The 18,675-nt window shown below is 33.5% G+C and overlaps 1 protein-coding gene across 1 annotated transcript; it reads right to left on the bottom strand.

Moving 5' to 3' along the window:
* Positions 1 to 1,055: 1,055 nt before the first annotated feature.
* Positions 1,056 to 18,380, bottom strand: LOC133174774 (uncharacterized). Its single transcript, XM_061309869.1, has 2 exons — positions 14,563 to 18,380; positions 1,056 to 4,782 (listed from the first exon to the last, which is right to left on the bottom strand). The coding sequence occupies exons 1-2, from the start codon at positions 18,267 to 18,269 to the stop codon at positions 1,119 to 1,121; spliced, it is 7,371 nt and encodes a 2,456-aa protein (XP_061165853.1). The 5' UTR covers positions 18,270 to 18,380; the 3' UTR covers positions 1,056 to 1,118.
* Between the last annotated feature and the right edge of the window lie 295 nt (positions 18,381 to 18,675).

The following is an 18,675-nucleotide window of genomic DNA, read 5'->3' as shown; positions in this document are numbered from 1 at the left end:
TTGCAAAATTTAACACAACACATGGCGTCTAATTAAGCCTTTACTAACCAATTCTAACAGATTTACCATGTAAAGTCCGCCGACAACCTGTATAATATGTAATAACTCTCAACATACTCCTGTGCTAAAAATAGTGTCAGGCGACTTTTAATGCAAACGGGAGTAACTCTAAAACTTTGACCGTGATCGATGCCAACAGATTTCAAATTGACTTTTGATTGAGAAAAAAGGGGGCGGGGCACATTAAGTGGGGCGGGCGGGGCCATATGGTGCTGTAGTATAAAGTTCATTGCAAAAGCTCAAAAGCTTCTTAAGATATCGCCGAGAAAGGAAAATACAGACAGAATTATGAATTCAAGACCTTGTTCTTACACCTTTTGACCTCAGAGCAATAGGGGTCTTCTTCAGGCAATAGGGAGTTGTGGTATAACATTTCATTGCAAGAGCTCAAAGGCTTCTCGAGATATCCCCGGAAACGAAAGAGTTGCATACTGAATGAAATACAGACAGACAGATGGACGGACATACAGACCTACATGTTCAGTGAAAGCGGGGGACAAAAATGGACCTAAAGTGTAAATTTGATTGAAAATTTAGATTGGATAGATTTTACTTTAAACAGCGGGAAGTATAAAATTTAAACTCTTTCATAAAATACACTGAAATATATCAACTACTACCTACCAGGGTAACTTCCAAATTACACAGTTTTTCATTTTCCAGAAATTCTGTTTTGTCCTTTTAAAAAGGAGGAAAAATGATAAGCTTGCAAATCAAGTATTGCAAACAGAGCAAAATTTGAGGCAATTGATGTAAATCAATATTTTGGAAGGAAATAATATTAAAAAATATATCGCAATTATACATTTTAGAGTTAACTCTCTTGTCTACTTGTCTCTCTAACAGAGTTAATCAACTCGCATTTCCTTGAGGAATATAAAAGATAAATGAAATATTACATGTAACTACATAATATCCTCAGTGATTTGCTGTTATTTCTAATTTATGAGATCGTGTTATACCCCCCCCCCCCCCAACAAACCTAAAATGCCAAAGTAAAAAAAAGTTGTCAAATCAACTGATGGGATTTGATTTTCTCCTGCACATATTTTCCACCCTTAATTTTCCTTTTCGTTTATGTCTGTAACAGCCGTTCTGTCTCCTTGAAAAGCTTTGTTGTTATAATAGTAAAGAGACCCATCCAGATGAATATCAGATAGATGAACATAACCATTTTGTTTTCCATTATTCCTGTTCACATCCCCATTCATTCTCACTTCGGGTTCTATGATATCAGGAGCAGTTTCTGTGAAATTATCTCCCATCTTCTCCTGCAGGTTTTCAAAATTGACAAAATTATTTTCATCATTTCTGATGTAAAGTTCGTGATCTTCAACGTCAGGCAAAGCGTTGAGTAACCGTTTGATAAATCCTTTTTCGTTAACCCTGAGAGACACATGAGTATTTACATAGGTTTTAACCTCTTCACACATGGTATCCAAGTTAACGTCATCCAAAAGAACAACAATTAAATGGTTGCATTTCTCCCGCATTGACTTTTCACTGGCAGATCGAAAGGTGAATATTGACCACTCATTGTCCAACTGTTCTCCAGACAAGAGAAAAATTGTATGAAGGCAGTTGTCGATGGCTTTTAGTATGTTTTCTTCCTTTGGTGCCCCGGGAATAAAGTCCCTGTCAGGGAGGCAAAGTGTAAATCCATTGTCCTCCAATATAGGCCTCAATTCATTCATTACATAACCCATTTTACTCTCACCATAAGATACAAAAGCATGACGTTCATACATTTCGGCGTTGAGATAATCACTTCCATACATGTGCTGAATCAGATATTTTAAATCAGGTAAACTTTTGATTCTTGTTTCATCATCTTTCAGTTGTGGCATACAATACAGGAGCTTTTCCTGAAAGAGGCTTAGTGAAGCATCAATATGCCGTCCTCCCTTCACATATTGCTTTAACTCTTTGCTTTGGATTTCTTTTAGATTTACATCATATGAAACAACAATAGCATAATTGGTCTTCTGTGCTTTAATTTTTTCTTTTGTCTCGTTCCACGCAATTTTTAAAATATCGTCATTCAGTATTTCTTTCGATAGCACTATTATTATTCTTTTACTATGTTTAACTAAAGTAGCAATGTTTTCCTGATATGAGAACCCTGCAACAAAATCTCTCATCATTTCACAAACCAAATAATGTGAATTACAGAACTCCAAATACTCGACAATATTTTCCATGACCCAGTCCGTTATATTAGGAGAATGTACGACTAGCACGTCAATGACTTCTTTACAATCTTTGTCCTGATCGAAGGGATGAAATCCAAGGTAGACATATAGCAGAACTTTTACCTCCAGTCTATAGATGTATAAGACGGACACGGTTACTATCAGTACTACCAGCAAAACGGAGCACACAACTGTAGGAATAAAGACCTTATTGTAGGAATCAAAGTCCTCCAAACAGATAAAATCACTATCTGGTACAAAAATCAATTTCTGTCCTTCCCCGTATTTTTCATCAACATTACATGTAACTTTCTGGGAGTCGACCACTATATCTGCTCGTTGTGTCATCCATTGTTTTAACCACATTGTGTTACAATCACATTTGAATGGATTATCTTCTAGATAAATAGATCCTGAAAAATATTCCTGAGTAGCAGCAGGCAAAGAAACAAGAAAGTTAGAATTCAAAAAGAGTTCTCGAATATTTTTCATTTGCTGGAATACAGCATCGTCTATCCTTGCAATATTATTACTAGAAAGGTTCAATGTTCTAACCCTGTTTAAATATTCTCTACTATTTAAATAAGTTATATTGTTTTTGTCAAACCAAAGATCTAAAGTACCAGATGGCAATTTTTCGGGTAAAGAACGGTAACCACGATCCCGACAGTCTATAATATTTATTTCAGTTACTGATCGTTTATAGCATGTACAATTAGTCGGACACAAGGACATATTTTTCTCACAATATGTGTCTTCCTCCTTTATTTCTAATAGTGGACGATTTTGAAATTCAGATGGCCAGAAACATTTCCACGCATTGAAATATATATCCTCTCCAATCAATTTCTCGTTTAAGAAATGTTTTACTAATTTAGATATTTGGTTTATTCCGCAATCACAACGAAGAGGGTTGTTCACCAGCAGAATCTGAAACGTTTGGAAGAAGAACAAGAGATTTTTGTGTAGTTTTTCTGTATCTTTGTCTTTGAAACTTTTGATGTCGTACCACGGTAAGCGGAGATTTTCAATTTTGTTTCCAGTAAAGTCTAATATGACTTTGTGACCTATATCGGTTTGCTGTCTTGTTTCCGAATTTGAGTTCTTCACGGAACTGTGTGGGTCATTTCCATCTTCCGGTGTTGACTCCCATTTTAGATTCAGCATGGTTCGGCTGAAGTTTTGAAATCTTATATTTGAATTTCTTACACTTATTTTCTCCAGTAATCGCAGTTCAAATACTGCTGTTGGGAAATCGAAAAACTTATTGCCATCTAGAAAAAGTTGTTTTAATTCAGTCGACTGACTGGGAAAATATTGTGGATGTAAAGCAGAAATATTATTGTCCTCCAAGTGAAGTTCCCTAAGAAAATGTAAGTGAGAAAATGTATTAATTTCAATCGTATTTATATTATTTTTTGAAAAGTCGACGTACACCATCTTTGTGTTATCAGAAAAGAGATCATTTGAGAGATATGTAATCAAATTATCTTTCACATCCAGATGGCGTAACTCTGTAAGACCTTTAAAAGTATCCTTTGGAATAATTTTTAATTTATTTTCACTTAGATCAAGATGTTGGAAACCGAGAAGATTTCTAAACGTAAATTCATTGATATCTTCTAGTCCATTCTCTGATAAATCAAGTAAATGCAGAAATCCTTTGAAGCTATGATTGCCGAGGTTTGAAATCTTGTTTTTACTCAGAGACATAGATTTCATATGATAGTTATTTGCCAGCTGAATGTTGTACTGTCCAGCATAGTCGCTTTGTGCTTGATCCCTTCTCGACATGTTGATACTTAATGTCAGCCATATATCGCTCCATGGAAAATTAGGAGGCTCAGTCAAATCTGAGTCAATTATATTAAGAACTTGCAGTCTTGGAAACAAAGTCGACAATGATGGTAAATATTGTTGCATCGGAACTTTTGTGAGTTGAATTTCTTTGATGTCTGGAAAGGTTGAATTACAAAACAACAAATCTTGAATTGTTGACACAGAATCGGTCAGTGTGGCAGGCTGTGGCTCCCAGAAAATTCCCTGAAGAGTATTCCAGACTCCACAGTAGCTAAGATTAACAGGAGTTCCGTCGCAGTATCTGAAATCAAGTGGAGGGTAGTTTGCCATTAGATTTACCATAAATATTTTGAATCTGTTTCTGAAAGGCTGAAGCTGCTCCTGGGTTATTCGGCATAACGTGATTTGGAAATATGCCATAACATTCGGTAGGTAAGATCTATTATCCTCAGAGAAATACACTTCCACTTCTTTATTACAAGCAAGTACAAAAACAGCGTAGACGGGATTGTTATCGAAACTGAAATTATCCAGAAAGCTAGCCGTATCCACCGTGCACCTAGTGTAGTTATAATTGTCATCCCGAACTATAATGATACCAGTTACCTTTGTTTCCATTGGAACAGCGTGTTGGTCCATGACCGGTGGCGATGGCTTTGTCCTAATATGAATCTTGCATTTTGGAATTTCACAATCTGAAAGATCTTGCAATTTTCCCAGAGAGAGAAAACTGAACATCAAAAGAAATTTAAAGAAATCTGACACCATCTTGGCAGGTTTTTTAAGGTTTTATTATTAATCCTAAGAATACAATTGGGCTTGACACTGTTTCTGTTACATTTTCATAACACGGGTCTACGGAAAATTATCTTGTATACAGAGAGTAACATGTCAGTCCCAGGTGAGATGACTTCATAGAACACACCCACAGAATTCACGGTGTCCTCCCATGTTGTGTCATTCTGTGAAAAAAAAAAATAATTGTCAGGGCGGTATACGACAAAATTCAATAGAGTGCGAAACAAGAGGTTTGCTTATGATCTTAGTAGAATTTTTCTTAATTACACATGTATGTAAATTGTATGTATACACATATTTCCCACTCGATATAAATCATTCCAGGAGAGTCATCTTTTTCCCCAATTGGGTCAAAAAGATAGTGTTTTTATAAGCGTGAGTTTTAAGATATTGTCAAATAGTCTCTAAAACCAGCATTTTGTCGTCGTCATTGCATTTTCATAGTTCTGTTGATAAATAGACAACCCAATACACTTATTTTCGCCGAGGGAAAAAAACTAATTAAAACAAACAGAACTCGGAAATTGCCAAATCTCTTTTTCAACACAACCTTTAAGTTCTACTGAATCATGAAATTTGGTGATTTTTGACTGCCACTAGAAATGATCTGAAATATTTACATTTACAGGAACTGAACATATAATTAAAAAAAAACCTCTGATTAAAATTGTTGTGTTAACATTTAACATAATTTAAGTTCTTACCAATATCCCTAACTTTTCTTGCCCGTTTCGGTTTTTAAGTGACACTGTTCTATGTTGCATAAAATATATAATGTTAAGTACTTCTAAATAAAGTTTGGTTGACAAAACCACAACATTAATTCTTTATTTCTACGGACGTAAGAAGACTAATGTATTATTGATAGATTAAATAACGTATGTCACTTGACAACCGATTTTCTCCTTAAACACTTCATAAATTTTCATTTAATTCTAGGAAAACTCAAGTAACACGATCAAACAGAGTGCAGAGTAAGAATAGCTCTGGTTGTTCTAACACCATAGCTTATTTGAATTCGAAAATGACTTTTAAGTTATATGAAAAAGAATCAAGAAGGCATGTACAATAAAGTGGAATGGCTTATATAAGGTTCTATAAAAATATCAAATCTAGAAAAAGCCTTACCTGCAAAATTGGCCAGGTAAAATATCCGTCCTATTGTTTAGTCCCGCAAGTTTCCATTTTGACAGGTTGTACAATGATTAATAACACCATTTTCAGAAGAATAAGGAAATTTGTATACTACTCTGGGACAAACACACACACTACAGTGAATTAACTCTCTCATATCGAACATTTGTAACCTCGTATGACTAGGACTAGGGACATCTCACGTGGTAAAAACGCCCATATTAGGTAAGGAAGGGAATGTCATACTCAGTAGTTAGTTGTATACAATGAAGAGACATTTCTATGAACGCTTATGAGGAGGTAGGTGTGTTCATGAATAGGCTCTTAAGAAATTAAGTCATTTCTATAACTGATGATGACAACATGTACATTTTTTATCATAGGGTCCATTAAAACAAGCTTTAAGTAATAATTTTATGAATGATATCTTTATAGAAAAAATACCTTGCAAACTTCTCTGTTGTTAAGAAAAGATAATCACGTTCCCATTCAAATTGAAATATTGCCGTAAAAATAACAAAAGAAAGACATAGCGTATTAATCTGAACGATTTGATTTAGAAGGTAATAAAAGAGATACATACCATATAAAAGACAGGTAACACAAAAAAAAAAGTCAAAATAATGCAACCATACATTAATAAGCATTGCAGCCTAGTAATAGACTTTCTCTGTGAGTGGGGTTAAATATTATCAAGGCAATGTAGCATAGAATGTTGTCGATGGAACAATACACTGTACAGACATTTGTTTTGTTTTTTGTTTTGTTTTGGTTTTTGGGAGTTTTGTTTCTTGTTATCCATTACCATAAATATTCTCTATGTAATCTATAAGAATAATACTCAAAAATGATAAATTCTTGACTTATGGTACCTTTATAACAAAAAGCGTGTATGCTGATGTTAAGGCATACTTTTGTGAAGCAAAAAAATAAGCTATTACCCTAAGACATTACATATCTTCCCAAACAGATCATTGAAATGAAGGCAAAAGCTTCACACATAAACAAAAGGTATCATTGTAATGTTTTAAAATTATAAAAATAAAAGCTTTGAGAAGGAAGGTAATTTTTTACATAAATATTAAGGATAAATTGAATTTCTATTTAAATATAGAAAACATCACACGATTTTAAAAGGTGAAATAAGTATTGCATTGGTCAAGATAAAGCGCACTTTGTAAATTTTAAAATACTGAGATTTTTGAAAAGATGATAATTATTCAAGAGGTTTAATTGTCCGAAATTTAAACGAATGAAAAGAAGTTCATCTAATTTTAATTTTAACAAAAATATTACTAATAAACTATGAAAAGTGAAGAAAACGAACAGTGGTTGATCTCAATTCTACAAATGATACAAGTCTGTGAACACGGCATAAAACACGAAACGCTGGAAATTACAAAGGTGGAATCAAGGCCTGGGAGGAGCAAGCATCCCTTGTCGACCTGTCATACCCGCAGTTAGCCCTCTTTATTGATCAGGTAGACGGAATAATTCAAAACAAAATTTAACATATAAAGACCTAACAATTAGAATGAAATATTTACCATGCAGTTCAAATACACCCAATGCTATGTTGTATGCTAACAATCTATTTATAACGGATTTTAGGAATTGTTGTTTTTGAACGAGTTTGTTGAAATCCATGTAAAATCTAATGATTTCCAGTGACCTTCATAATGAGAAAGGTGAATTTAACAATGATCGGTATCAGAAGACCAACATCGGCATCGACATTTTTTCCACAATTAAATATCGCTGCTGAACACTCAAAGACCAATTGACATATTTGAAATCTTGTTCACACATGACCTCTCTGCCATGATAAATATTCATTGATAAATATAATCAGAAGTAAATATCCTACTTGTACTTTTGTTTTAAGGTGCAGTGTTTATAATTCAAACCATGAATATGTATGGAATTAGAGACCTCAAGAATGATTAATGTTAAGGCGGATGTAATTAATACCAAGAAGATAGAAAGTACTCTCAAAAAATAGATTAATTCGTCAAATGTAAGCGGCAGCAATGAAAGGTAAGAAAAAAGGAGTTAATCTTAAACTGTATTTTTTTTATTTACTGAGCATGATCATGCAACTGGCTTAGACTGAGGTCAATTTTTCAACCTTCGTTAAAATATTTATCAATATTCAACTGAAATTCTAAATATGCCGACAGTAATACTTTGGTGAGGCGTATGTTGAAGAATATTTTTTGTACAAGAATGTTTCAGTTCTATTTCATATCCATGCAATATACCTGTGTACATATATTTTATTTTCAGCTAAAGATATTTCCTGGTAATGGTACAACATTTTACAATCAGATATAATGGTACAAAGTACACAATATTGGAGGTACTGAACAAATTCATCTTTACATTTTTGTAACTTTCTACATACTTCGTGTGAAATGAACATTAATAAATTTTAAAACTGTCAAAATAAGAGACATGTATACCTCACACAATCCGATGAATTATTTATATTAGAGCAATTGATATGTTAGAAGGTCATAACTGTGAAATACTAATAATTAATTTTTAAAAACAAGTTTTCTATCCATCTCCTTTTAAGGTCAAACAATATATAAATATATATATATATATATAGAGAGAGAGAGAGAGAGAGAGAGAGAGAGATTTGATGGATAGATAGATTTAAATGATTTTTATCAGTTTATATCACTTTACAATTAAATTCTGAATAAAATTTGTCAAATTATTCAAAATCTAGTGACCAGATAACTGGTCTTTTACGTTTCTGAATACTTAATAAGAAAAAAAATATATTGGCTTCATAAAATACCTATGCATATATTAAATAAATGAACTCTAGTCACATTCATTTCGTTTTGTTGATTTTGAGGTGAAGGGGGTCTGAATCCAGGGAGTGTTTCTCAGGGGTCGGTGTTTCAGACCTATTCAAGAGTCCTTTTGTTCAATGGACTTTTACTCAGTTTCCTTCCAATATGCCCAGAAGCAGAGAAGAATTTCACAGGTACAATGCATTTTCACTACAGTTTCAACAAAGCCTTACCCTAACACCAGAACCCAAGACCAAGGGTCAAGAAATTTACAAATTTGGAAGAGTTACCCTCATCATCATACCTATGGACTTCAAAGAATTAACACTTTTCCACTATATTATCAAAAGCCCCCCCCCCCCAGTTATGCCAGAACCCCTGACCCTAGGACCACAAGATTTAAAAATTCTGTTCGAAGCTCACATTTTCATCATAGCTAAGCAATTTATTTATCAGCTCAACGCTAAGGAGCAGACAGGATTAATTAATGATTAATTAATAGAATTAATGCTTTTTCACTATATAATCAATAGAGCCCCCCCCCCCCCTTCCTCAAGAACCCCAAAAACTGAGGCCATATATTTGTAAATTTTGGAAGAGGCATCCTTGCCTATCATAATCATGCACTTAGTTTGTTTAGATAATCTCCAGTAGCAGAGAAGAAGATTTTCAAAGAATCAATGCATTTTCACTATATAATCAATAGAGCCCCGCCTAACACCAGAACCCCTGACCTTGGGGCCATGAAATTCATAATTTTTGAAAAGGCATTTTTATGCATCATACCCATGCAATTAGTTTGTTTAAATAATCTCCAGTAGCAGAGAAGACAATTTTCAAAGAATCAATGCATTTTCACTATATAATCAATAGAGCCCCGCCTAACACCAGAACCGCTGACCCTTGGGCCATGAAATTCACAATTTTTGAAAAGGCATCCTTATGCATCATAACCATGCACTTAGTTTGTTTAAATAATACCCTGGAGCAGAGAAGAAGATTTTCAAAGAACGAATGCATTTTCACTATATAATCAATAGAGCCCCGCCCTAACATCAGAACCCCTCACCCAGGGGCCATGGCTTTCATAATTCTGGAAGAGGCCCACCTCCTCATCATAACTATGTACTTAGTTTATCACCTTAATGCCCAGGAGCAGAGGAGAAGATTTTCAAAAAATTAATGCATTTTCACTATATAGTCGATAGAGCCCCGCCACAACACCATAACCCCTGACCCTAGGGCCATGAAATTCACAATTTTGGAAGAGATACTCCTGCTCATCATAACTATGCACTTAGTTACTTTATTTAATATCCAGGAGCAGAGAAGAAGATTTTCAAAGAATTAATGCATTTTCACTATATAATCAATAGAGCCCCACCCTAACACCAGAACCCCTGATCCTGGGGCCATGAAATTCAAAATTTTCGAAAAGGCAATTTTTCTCATCATAACTATGTACTTAGTTACTTTATTTAATACCCAGGAGCAGAGAAGAAGATTTTCAAAGAATTAATGCATTTTCACTAGATAATCAATAGAGCCCCGCCCTAACACCAGAACCCCTGACCCTGGGGCCATGAATTTCACAATTTTTGTAGAAGCACTCTTGCTCATCATAACAATGCACCTAGTTACTTTATTCAATACCCAGGAGCAGAGAAGAAGATTTTCAAAGAAATAATGCACTTTCACTACATAATCAATAGAGCCCCACCCTTACACCAGAACCCCTGACCCTGGGGCCATGAATTTCACAATTTTGGAAGAGGCACTCTTGCTCTTCATAACTATGTACTTAGTTACTTTATTTAATACCCAGGAGTAGAGAAGAAGATTTTCAAAGAATAAATGCATTTTCATTATATAATCAATAGAGCCCTGGCCTTACACCAGAACCCCTGACCCTGGGGCCATGAATTTCACACTTTTGGAAGAGGCATTCTTGCTCTTCATAACTATGTACTTAGTTACTTTATTTAATACCCAGGAGCAGAGAAGAAGATTTTCAAAGAAATAATGCACTTTCACTATATGATCTATATAGCCCCACCCTGGGGCCAGAACCCCTGACCCTGGGGCCATGAATTTCACATTTGGTAGAGGGCTCATTGCTTATTACAAAGATGCCAACAGTTTGACTGCTTGATGTCCTGGAGTAAAGAAGAAGATATTTAAAGATTGCATTATTTTTGGTGGTTTTAGCCCCACCCCTCAGGCCCCAGGGGGGCAGGGACCATGAAATTCATAATTTTTGTTCCCCTTCACCCATAGATGCTATATGCCATATTTGGTTGAAATTGGTTAAGCGGTTTCAGAGAAGAACCTAAAAATGTTCAAATGATAACACACGACGCACGACGCACGCCGACGGACGAGAACGGATAGCAATAGGTCACCTGAGTGACTCAGGTGACCTTAAAAACGGTACCACGATTAACAAGAAATTAGGCATACATTACGCAGCTCTGTTAAGGCTGCATAAAGGGGGCGGGGCCTAATTTATACGGGAAAAGTTTACTGTGACATCACACAAATATAGCAATTCCTCACAATAACTGAAAATGAAATAATTTGCGAATCTAAACTGCATAAGAGTAATGAACTACATCAAAACTTACCACTGCATTCATTTTTGTCGCTAGTTAAATACCACACAGCAAGATATAAACAAGTCACTGATCGCAATGCACTTGTCGACATGACGTCATCATGGTAAAGTTTGACGCATTTTATGTGCAGTGAGAGGCGGATCAAGTAATTTTTTCACAGTGAAAAATGCATTTTATTATTAAACAGAATATTATTTGAAAATCTTAGGTAGACCATTAATACAAATCTGAAACATTTGTTTAGTGTCATCATTTAAAAACTATCGAGAGAATGTATTGAATTAATTCTACCGTGTTTTTGTCTACAGGGTGTGCATGTTTCACGCCGAGGTGCCTCATTAAATTGCCTTTTCGCAAGGGCATACACTTAATAGATCTTGACAATTTTTTGAATACATATAATGGACATATTCCTTAACTTGAAAAGTGCTGCTGCTTTCCTGAAATCGATAGCATAACTTAATAAATACATAAAATACTTGGTAAAGGTCACACATATTTCGACATTAGCAACATAACATGAAATTTAAACTCATAAAATGCGAATTCTATTTAAAGCAGCAGCACTTTCCATAAACTACAAGTTATGTAGAAACAATCTATTACTTTGATTTTTAATTTTAACTAGGGTATGCCCTTGCGATATTGAAATTTGTTTGTGACCTACATACAGTACACATTACATGCATTTATCACATGACTATCAAATAACGTGACCAAACCAAATTCAGTACAGAGCGAGGTATACAATGTTATTTCAAAGAATGTTAAAGTCATAAGATAATATAGTACCTTTACAAAATTAAATTCATTTTAAAAAGGTATGTATTTATACACGTTTATATTCTGTATATTTCTTCGAAGTACGCCTTAACAGTGCTGCGTATCATATATATATATATATATATATATATATATATATATATATATATATATATATATATATATATATATATATATATATAAATCACGGTACCATGATTTACAAGAAATCTTGTTGTGAGTAGAACTGCATTGAGCATTATCATTATAAACAAAAATCGTGGCATTATGATTTACAAGAAATCTAGTATTTCATTATCAAAAAAAAAAAAAAAAAAAAAAAAAAAAAATCACGATTTCACTATGTGAAATCGATTTTGAATTTTTGATTTTGAGTTTGTGTGTACATATCACAGAGTAGTGATTTTGGGATCCTATAATTGTTAAGTTTAAAGTAATTCTCTACCTATTTCATTGTAATGGCCAGTCATCTTAACTCTTGTGTTGAATATATTTTCAAACTTTTAACAATTGTACTATCAAATCTACATTAAAAAAAAATTAAAATATTAAATACCCTGCGAATTTTTCTTGTTTCTAAATGAATTGTTTGAAGATATTTTTTTAAAATAACATTTACTCTATAATCATGTACACGTATATGTTGTTAATTTAATCAATAATATGATATTTTATAGCTCTGTGAAATATTATTTTTCACATTTCAATGCATTTTTATCAATCTGGAATAATTTACGACTCGAAAGTTCTCTTCAAGAAATGAAGAGATTTTTGCAAAATATTGCAGGGGAAATTGTAAAACTACAATCATTTTATCTCTATTTTTTTATTCCTTTTTTTCTTTTCTTTATATCTTGTAACATCAACTTTAGTTCTAAAATTAACTTTTCCTCTTTTTAATTGGATCTATTTCTACATGAGCGTGTACTTTTCAGGGAATAAATTGTTTAAGCTTAAGAGCGTACAGTAAAAATTAAAACAAAATTAATTCTCTGAGAGTAATAAACTATATTTCCTTTATTTCCTTTTCTTTTCTTTTAATTTCTAATGTCCTAGTACTTATATAATTCGAAATTAAAAAATAAATAAATAAATAAACACACACGTACACACTGTTTTCCGCTAACTGAATTAAAAAGTTTTTAAGTTTCTTAATCTTTTTAGTTGTCACTTGACAGAAGGCTTAAATTATTGAAAACAATTTGGATTAACGTTAGGAGTAAAATTTGGTTATAATTCAAAAATCAAATCATTAACTTTAAGTAAAAGAAAATTTAATTTTTGATTAATGGTGGAGAAGCGTTTCTAAGGCCATCCTTTCAATTGTCATTGCAGTTACAAACAAAATTTACACATTACTTGAATACAAGTCTGATTTTATAGTAGAATCCTTGTTAGATAAAAAAAAAATACTGGTGCTGTTTGTTCAATTTATATGTTAACACATTATTTTCAACGATGTTTGTTTGGTTGTGCTCTTTTTTAATACTGGTTATTCAATTTGTATACCTAAAAAGGAGAAAGATGTTCGGTTACCTAATATCAAAATGAAAAGATGGCATTAGAACACTGATTGATTTCATACAGTCCATGAACAATATAAATCATGAATAAGACACAAGAACCATTTTACACCATTTGTTGTGTAAAACCATTCCAAAACAAATTTGAAGCAATTGATTTAATGAAACCTTGTTTATTGAAGATAATTACACAATAAAGTAAACGGTTAAAACATTGCGTGAAAGCAACAATATAAACCTTTGAATAACTTATGAACAAGGGAGGTAAACGTGTTTGGTAAAGTTAGTAAAGCTTTTGAAACAAGAGGTAGATATAGTAATCAGTAAAAATATATATACATACAAACCAACACCTGTAAAAAAAAAAATTACAGTGATTCACATTAAACCATTGGTAATGAATAATTAGAGCATTCTTTTCTACCTTTGCATTGAAATACTTATTTTAAAAAAGAAGGCTCCACTCAGTGTATCTTTCACATAGTTGGTGATATTTCAAACGTACATGAAACTGTTAAAAAAGAAACAGAAATGGAAAGATTGTTTTTTTTTTCAATTAGAGAAAAAATGAAGAGGAAACGAAAATATTTTGATAAAATCTCACAATTATACCATATGATAAATAAATCTAAAAGATTACAGCTTATTAAGTCTAAAATAATAAATGCTCCCAGTAATTTGACCTAGCACCTCTTTTTCTATTCTATTTTAGACTCCCCCCCCCCCCCTTCAACTCTTTGCTGAATGATTCTTTTTCATAAAGTCTATTACAAGACAGACATGATTGTTCTCCGAAAGATTAAAATTTTCTGGCTATTTTCACAATCCTTATATGGCATTTTTCTAAGACCCGTGTCCTTCAAAAGCTTTGTTGTCATAACGATGGAACCCATTCAAGTGAATATCAGATACATGAAGTTTGCCATTTTGTTTCCCACCGTTCACATACCCATTCTTTTTCTCTTCAATGACTCCAGGAGCAGTGTCATCGTGCCAGTATTCAATTTCATTATGCAGGTTTTCAAAATTGACAAAATTATTTTCATCATTTCGGATGTAAAGTTCGTGATCCTCAATATCAGGTAGAGCATTTAGTAACCGTTTAACAAACCCCTTTTCCTTCACACATAAAGAAACGTGAGTTTTCACATATGCCCTGACCTCCTCGCACATGGTATCCAAGTTAACGTCATCCCCGAGAACAACAATCAGATGATTGCATTTCTCCCTCATTGACTTTTCACTGGCAGACCGGAACGTGAATATTGACCACTCATTGTCCAACTGTTCTCCAGACAAAAGAAATATTGTATGGAGGCAGTTGTCGATGGCTTTTAGGACGTTTTCTTCCTTTGGTGCCCCTGGGATAAAATCTCTATCAGGGAGACACAGTGTAAATCCATTGTCCTCCAATATAGGCCTCAGTTCGTTCATAACATAACCCATCTTACTCTCACCGTAAGATACGAATGCATGACGTTCATACATTTCGGCATTGTTAACATCACTTCCGTACATATGCTGAATAAGATACTTTAAATCAGGTAAGCTTTTGAGTCTAGTTTCATCATTTTTCAGTTGTGGCATACAATACAAAAGTTTTTCCTGAAAGAGGCTTAGTGAGGCTTCAATGTTTCGTCCTCCCTTTACATATTGCTTCAATTCCTTGATTTGGATTTCTTTTATATTTGCATTATGTGAAACAACGATAGCATAATTGGCTTTCTGTGCTTTTATCTTTTCCTGAGATTCATTCCATGCAATTTTAAGAATATCTTCATTCAGGAAGTCTTTTGAAAGCACTATTATGATTCTTTTACTATGTTTTACTAACGTTGCAATGTTTTCCTGATATGAAAAACCAGCAACAAAATCTCTCATCATTTCACAAACCAAATAATGTGAATTACAGAACTCCAAATACTCGACAATATTTTCCATGACCCAGTCCGTTATATTAGGAGAATGTACGACTAACACGTCAATGACTTCTTTACAATCTTTGTCCTGATCGAAGGGATGAAATCCAAGGTAAACATATAGCAGAACTTTTACTTCCAGTCTATAGATGTATAAGACGGACACGGTTACTATCAGTACTACCAGCAAAACGGAGCACACAACTGTAGGAATAAAGACCTTATTGTGGGAATCATAGTCCTCCAAACAGATGAAATCACTATCTGGTACAAAAATCAATTTCTGTCCTTCCCTATTTTCTTCATCAACATTACATGTAACTTTCTGGGAGTCGACCACGATATCTGCACGTTGCGTCATCCATTGTTTTAACCACTTTGTGTGACAATCACATTTGAATGGATTATCTTCTAGATAAATAGATCCAGAGAAATATATCTGAATCTCAGCAGGTAGAGAAACAAGAAAGTTAGAATTTAAAGAGAGTTCTTGAATGTTTTTCATTTGCTTAAATACTCCTGGTTCAATGCGTGCAATATTATTACGGGAGAGGTTCAATGTTCTAATTCGGTCCATGTATTCTTTATTATCTAATGTGGTGATATTGTTTTTATCAAACCAAAGATCTAAAATTCCAGAGGGTAAACGTATTGGTAATTTGCGATATCCATGATCCCGGCAATCTATAATATTTATTCTGCTCATAGATCTTTCAAAGCAGGTACAATTTGTCGGGCAGAAAGACATGTTTTTCTCACAATATGTGTCTTCCTCTTTTATTTCTAAAAGTGGACGGTTTTGAAATTCAGTTGGTGAGAAACATTTCCACGTATTGAAATATATATCCTCTTTAATTAATTTCTTCTCTAAGAAATGATTTACTACTTTAGATATTTGGTTTATTCCGCAATCACAACGAAGAGGGTTGTTCTCCAGCTGAATCTGAAACGTTTGCAAGAACAACAGGAGAATATTGTGTAGTTGTTTTGTTTCTTTTTCACTTACATCGTTTAAATTGTAATAAGGTAGATTGAGGTTGTCAATTTTGTTACCAGTGAGGTCTAAAACTACTTTATGAAAAATATCAGTTTGCTGCTTATTGTCAGAATTCGTATTATCTGGGGTGCCGGGTGTTTCCTCTCCATCCTCCTGCGTAAACATCCATTTTATGTCTAACATTGTTCGAGTGAAATTTGGAAATCTTATACTTGAGTTTGTGATACTAATTTTATCCAAAGACTGCAAATGAAATACGGCTGTTGGGATTTCAGAAAAACTGTTGCCATCTAGAAAAAGTTTCTTAAATTTAAGTGACTGACTTGGAAAACATTGTTGGTGTAAAACTGTGATTTCATTGTATTCTAAGTGAAGTTCTCTAAGAAATTGTAAATGAGAAAATGTGTTTGATTCAATTGTTCTTATCTTATTTTTCGAAAAATCTATGTACACCAAAGCTTTGTTATCGGATAACAGATACCTTGAGAGGTGAGATAAAAGATTATCTTTTGCATCCAGATGGCGCAACTCTGTAAGATTTTTAAAAGCATTCCTCGGAATTAATAGCAAATTATTTCGGCTCAAATCAAGATGCTGAAGACCTCGAATGTTTCTAAATGTAAACTCGCTAACTGCTTTGAGTCCATTCTCTGATAAATCAAGTGATATCAGAAAGCCTTCGAAGTTATGAGTCATGAGGTCTGAAATATTGTTTTTACTCAGTTGCATTGATTTCCTAAAAAAGTTTTTTGGCATATCTATGTTAAACTGTTCAGCAAACTGAAAATGATGAGCATTCGTCCTTGACAAATTGTAACTAAGTGGCAACCATTCATCGTTCCATGGGAAATCCGGAGGCTCTGTCAAGTCTGAATTAATAATATTAAGCATTTGTAATCTTGGAAACAAATCTGGTAATTTCGGTAAATACTGTTTCATAGGAACCTTCGTTAGTTGTATTTCTCTCACAGAGGGAAATGTTATATTACAATTAAAAATATTAATAAGTGGTGTTACAGATGCCGCTGGATTTGAAAACTGTGGTTCCCATATGAAACCATCAATCGTGTTCCATATCTCACAATAACTTTTATTTAAGGGGTTTCCTTTGCAATATTCAGAGTCCTGCGGAGGATAGTTAAATAACATATTGATAAAATGCATTACAAATCTGTCTCTGAAAGGACGTAGTTGTTCCTGAGTAATAAGGCATGAACTAATTTGTATATATCCGATTACATTCGGTAAGTAAGGTCTGTCATCCTCACTAAAAAACACTTCAACTTCTCTGTTACACATTAGAATAAGAACAGCATAAAGTGGATTTTCGTCAAACTGGAATTTGTCCAGAACACTGGCCGTATCGATGTAGCACTTACTATAATTGTACTGATCGTTTTCATTTGACCGATAAATACCGAGACCAGTTGTTTTTGCTTTCATTGGGACATCATTTTGGTCGTAAACATATTCGGATTTTGTTCTCAGGCTAAACCTGCATTTTGGAATTCCACATTTTGAAATCATTTGTAAACGTCCTAGATGAAAAAAACAAAGGATGCAAATGATATTCCAAAAGAATCTCGTCATCTTGAAGAATTGAACAGATTGATTTGCTCTCCTCACGCGACTATGATGCATAAAGTTTTTGTTTTGTCCTTGTATGTATTACAAACTCATGATAATAAACTTGCAGAAAATCCTGTTCCATTTTGTTATCCATATAAAAGGACATCTGCCAGCCTCAGTGAATTGTGTTCCCTCGTCCCTCGTCTTTGTATTGTAAAAGACATGAAAACAATGCATGGTTATCATAATATCAGAATCAAAATATGTATAAAATTAAGTTCGCCGCTTTTATCTTGCGATATTAATAGAATTAAATGTAAAGTAGCACAGATATGTAAATTTATGTACATATATTGTTTTGCACACATGGAACATCTTTTTGGCTGATGTCTCATTTGTAACCTTAATTACGACTACCTAAATAAGATGTCATAACAAAAATTGAATATTTAAGTAACATCAAATAATTACTAGAATT

Source organism: Saccostrea echinata, unplaced genomic scaffold (genome assembly GCF_033153115.1).
Source record: "Saccostrea echinata isolate AGI-Se365-2 ecotype Australia unplaced genomic scaffold, CSIRO_AGI_Sech_v1 ptg000059l, whole genome shotgun sequence".
Lineage (NCBI taxonomy): Eukaryota > Metazoa > Mollusca > Bivalvia > Ostreida > Ostreidae > Saccostrea > Saccostrea echinata.
This window is presented reverse-complemented; position numbering and strand designations above follow the sequence as displayed.